Here is a 4037-nt window from a genome sequence, read left to right on the forward strand (position 1 = left end):
TAACCTGTCAGGACCCCAAGGGCAGGCCAGCACAGATGCCTGAAAACTACCATCTGCAGCATGTGTTCTACGGTACAGAAATGACTAAAAGAGCAAAAATATCCTGGGTATCGCAACTCCAAACTATATAAAAACATTTTGTACTTAGCAATAGTCATTACATTCTGAACTGACAGTTCTGCACATGGCTGACATTTTATAAACTACAGGGCCTGAAGAGAGCAAATGCAGGTGGAGCGGCAGGTACCAGATCCTGCCTGTGCTCCCGTGCTCACTCTGGACCCATCCGACATCTGCACAGACAGCTGGCACAGAGGATGCTGGGAGGGGAGTTCTTCTTACCATCATCGAAGGTGTCCACCAGTTGACTTGGATTGATCTCGGCCCCGCCGATCAGAATGTTGTCCAGCGCCCACTGCGCGCGCTCCACCCCGGAAACCACAATCCCGTTGCTGATCACAAAAGGCTGCCACCAGCGAAGCCGAGTTGTGTTGGTGAGGGCGTCCTCGGGGAGGAGGATGTAGTCATGCCTCACAGAGATGTATTTCTGGAAATCCATCTCATGGAGCAAAGTCCATGTAATTCCTATAAAGACAAAAATTGTCAGTGCAGTAACGTCTGGAAACAACCCCAAAACCAGCGTCATATCGCAAGTTCTATACGTTTCCCACAGAAATCTTTATCCAGGCAGAGAAAACTGGACCTGGTAATAGCTTCAATACAAACTGATTATATTGGGAAGGTATTTAGACATACTTTATCAAAGTAAACATATTGAACTAAAATAATATCATCTATCTTCAAAATTCAGCTCTAGATTCTTAAAAGGCATTGTTTCTTAAAAAAAGGATATATTCATGTTTCTAGATAGTAACTTCTAGTTTTAAAAATACAGCTATTAAAATTCGATAAAACTGCAATTATTTGGACTGATAAGAAGTTGGCCTTCTTGATAGGACGGTGGGAAAAATGTTTAAAGCAGGTGATGGGGCTGAGACAGCTGATATCCGGCTGCTGAAACATAGTTTCTTCTGAAAAAAAAAGATTTTAAACTGCTTTTAGTTGGAATTGTTTTTATATCAATAATGTTGGTAAGTTGCTTTACTTTTAAAGACTTATTTATTTTGATTTTGTGTGTGTGGATGTTTCGCTTGCTTGTACGTGGGAATGTGGGCCACGTGAGCGCCTGATGCCCACTGAAGCCAGAAGAGACTGTTGGATCCCCTGAAACTGAGGGTACAGATGATTGTGGGCCACTGTGTCAGGGCTGGGACTCAGACCTTGGCCCTCACAGAGCCCCGAGTCCATCTATCCAGCCCTTAAAGCAACTGTTTCCCACTATTCCATGGTATCGACGGCCTGATAGTTCCTTCAACATGATACAACAGAATGTTCCTAACATGGTTTGTCAATTCAGGATCTTTTCTTTGGGGAAGTTTTCTTTTATCCCTATGGTATTTATGTTATCATCGACACAAAAGGGTTTTAGAATTTTGTTTCTCAGACAGGGTCTCACTATGTAATGCTGGCTGTCCTACAAGACCAGGCTGGCCTCGAACTCACAGAGATCTGTCTGCCTCTACCTCCCGAGTGCTGGGATTAAAGGCATATACCACTTTGCTGGGCCTAGGATTCCTTTGAAATCCTATTTCATTCAGAACATCATTCAAATTTTGTTTTTTTAATTCTCTTACAAAACATCTGTTTTAAAAGAAGACATGGGTTTACCTAGGAAGAGATATGTTAGAGTATCTAGGCGGGGTGGGAGAGGGGTAGGGGAGAGCTGGAGGGGGAGAGGTAGGTTGTGGATATGGTAAAGATACACCATATACAAGTATTCGAGCTGATGAGGGAGGGGGACTTGATCGGGGGAGGGGGAGGGAAATGGGAGGCGGTGGCGGGGAGGAGGCAGAAATCCTTAATAAATAAATAAATTTAAAAAAATAAATAAAAAAAACCAACAAGTATTTCCAAGTATAAACAAAAACAAATTCTATTAAGACCCTTCTGTTTTTTAATGGGCTCTCTCTCTTTCAACCCCTTGTGGAAGGGCAGTTTTTGCCTAAAAGCAGTCCCTGAATAGGACACGCAACACGAGCAGGACATGCTGTATTGCTTTTGAGGTCTTCATGACCATGACCGCCAGCAAAGCTCGGCAGACACGTTTCTGAGGGGGTGCGGGGTGGAGAGTGGGCATGCGCTCTGAAACAGACCTCCATCCTTGGAGTAATCCAGCAGGACTCCTTCCTTCCGGCAGACGGGCCGATGGCAAGAGGTCATGTTGTTCTCGCTGCCGATGCGCCCCCAGTACTGCAGGAACCTGAGCGAAAGCGTACACTTTCCGTCAGAACGGTGGACCAGAGCGCAGAGGCCGCTCAGGGACTGAGTAATCGCATCCACGGGTGTTCAGCACTCTGTCTGGCGTGAGTTTGCAAAGCAGGGATAGGAGTGTGAGAGTGTGACTTACTTTGCACCTCTGAGATCTAAGTCCTGAGTGATAGCCTGTCTCACGGTGGAGCCCCCAAAATAGAGCGCGGTGTTCTCGGCGAGAATCCCACACTCCGTGCAGGTGCTCCCGCCTTCTAAGGACATCCAGAGGTCAGGCTTGATTTCCTCACTGTCAAAACGCTCCTTCAGGAAAGTCTGCGGAGTTCCATAGAGCGTGGTTAGAACAATTTCAGAAACGATGGTACTTTATCTAATCCACTTGCTTGGACTAAGAATAAAAGAACCGATTTCAGAGTTTTTTCAAAGATATGTTTGAAAGTCGATTGGCTATGTTCATAATTTTACTTTTTTACCATATATTGAAGATAATTTAAACTGATTAAATAAAAATTCAATAATCAGACTTTTATTTTTTAACTATAAAATGCAAACTTTTATTCGAACACACGTTAAAACGTAGATTCAAAGTCAATGTGTCTTTATCTTTTTAATATAATGTTAGTAAGTGCAGAATCAGAGTAACTTAAATAATAGCTAAAATCGTGAGGCAATCTTTTCCTGTTCCAAGACATCCAGCTATCCTGGAAACATAATACCTAAAACCAAACACATAAATACTGTTTCTTATTCACCGACCTTTAAGCCCCGAGATTTTATTTTGTCCAAAGAGTAAATATAATAAATATCAACATAATTTTATCTTATGATTAGGGGACCTAGAGCGACAATTGCAGTAAAAGCAATCTCTATATGCGTCTCTGTCTACATTTCTCTGGTTCTTTAGGAGGATTCTGTCTTCTGCACTTAAATGTTTAAATAAAGTCTCATTTGCTCAAACTCGCAACAATCAGCCCTATAATTAAAGGGGTGCAAATGTAAGCCGGCCTCACTTTGCTTCACTAGCGGTGGGGAAATGAGCAGCATTTTTATAAATGATTGTTCGCATGCAAGAACACGAGCCAGAAATGCATAGTTAACCGCACATGCTCTCGTTAGAGGACCGAACTGGACTTCAGTGTGATCTCTTATCTGAGAGACACTAATGAAATTTGAATGTTCACATGAAGTCTTAGGGTTTTTTTTTTCTCCCCTTTAGACATAAATGAGCAATGTCCTCAAATTTTTTTTTTCACTATTTACTAGGTTTTAATTACACGAACATTTTTGAGGGAGGATCTCCTACAATAATTCAGGCTGGCCTGGAACTCACTGGGAGTCAGGATCAAGGTGGGGGTGACTATGCCTGGCCGTTGCACTGTTTTAGTCGAGGCATCTGTTATTACAATGATGCATGTGCCCTATGTTCCACGGCGACTGTGTTCAGAAACCGCATTAACTTTACATATTGAATATAATAGCTAATGTGTCAAAAATGATGACGCGGCTAACACGCAGCCACCTTTGAGTAGTTAATGGATTAATTAGACCGTAAGTTTTCTGGGTAAATGTTTTAGCACTGTTTAAGCATGCTTGAAAATCTGGTCTGTGGGGCTACCTGTAATATTTGCTTCATTTGATAAGAATAACAACAACACCTTGTATCCGTTAAAAAAGGATCTTTAAAAAGGCTAAATACTGACTTAAACAGT

At 42.3% G+C, this 4037-nt stretch overlaps 1 protein-coding gene across 5 annotated transcripts in view; it reads right to left on the bottom strand.

Moving 5' to 3' along the window:
- The window catches only part of Reln (reelin), a 441277-nt gene that overhangs the window by 22120 nt on the left and 415120 nt on the right, over positions 1-4037 (bottom strand). For all 5 annotated transcript variants that reach the window (XM_026784681.1, XM_026784680.1, XM_013350437.2 and 2 more), the window contains exons 54-56: positions 2468-2643; positions 2214-2320; positions 343-585 (exon numbers count right to left, since the gene is read on the bottom strand). In XM_026784681.1, the coding sequence (XP_026640482.1) occupies positions 343-585; positions 2214-2320; positions 2468-2643 (526 nt within the window). The remainder of the gene's footprint in view (positions 1-342; positions 586-2213; positions 2321-2467; positions 2644-4037) is intronic.

Source organism: Microtus ochrogaster, chromosome 26 (genome assembly GCF_000317375.1).
Source record: "Microtus ochrogaster isolate Prairie Vole_2 chromosome 26, MicOch1.0, whole genome shotgun sequence".
Taxonomy (NCBI): Eukaryota; Metazoa; Chordata; class Mammalia; order Rodentia; family Cricetidae; genus Microtus; species Microtus ochrogaster.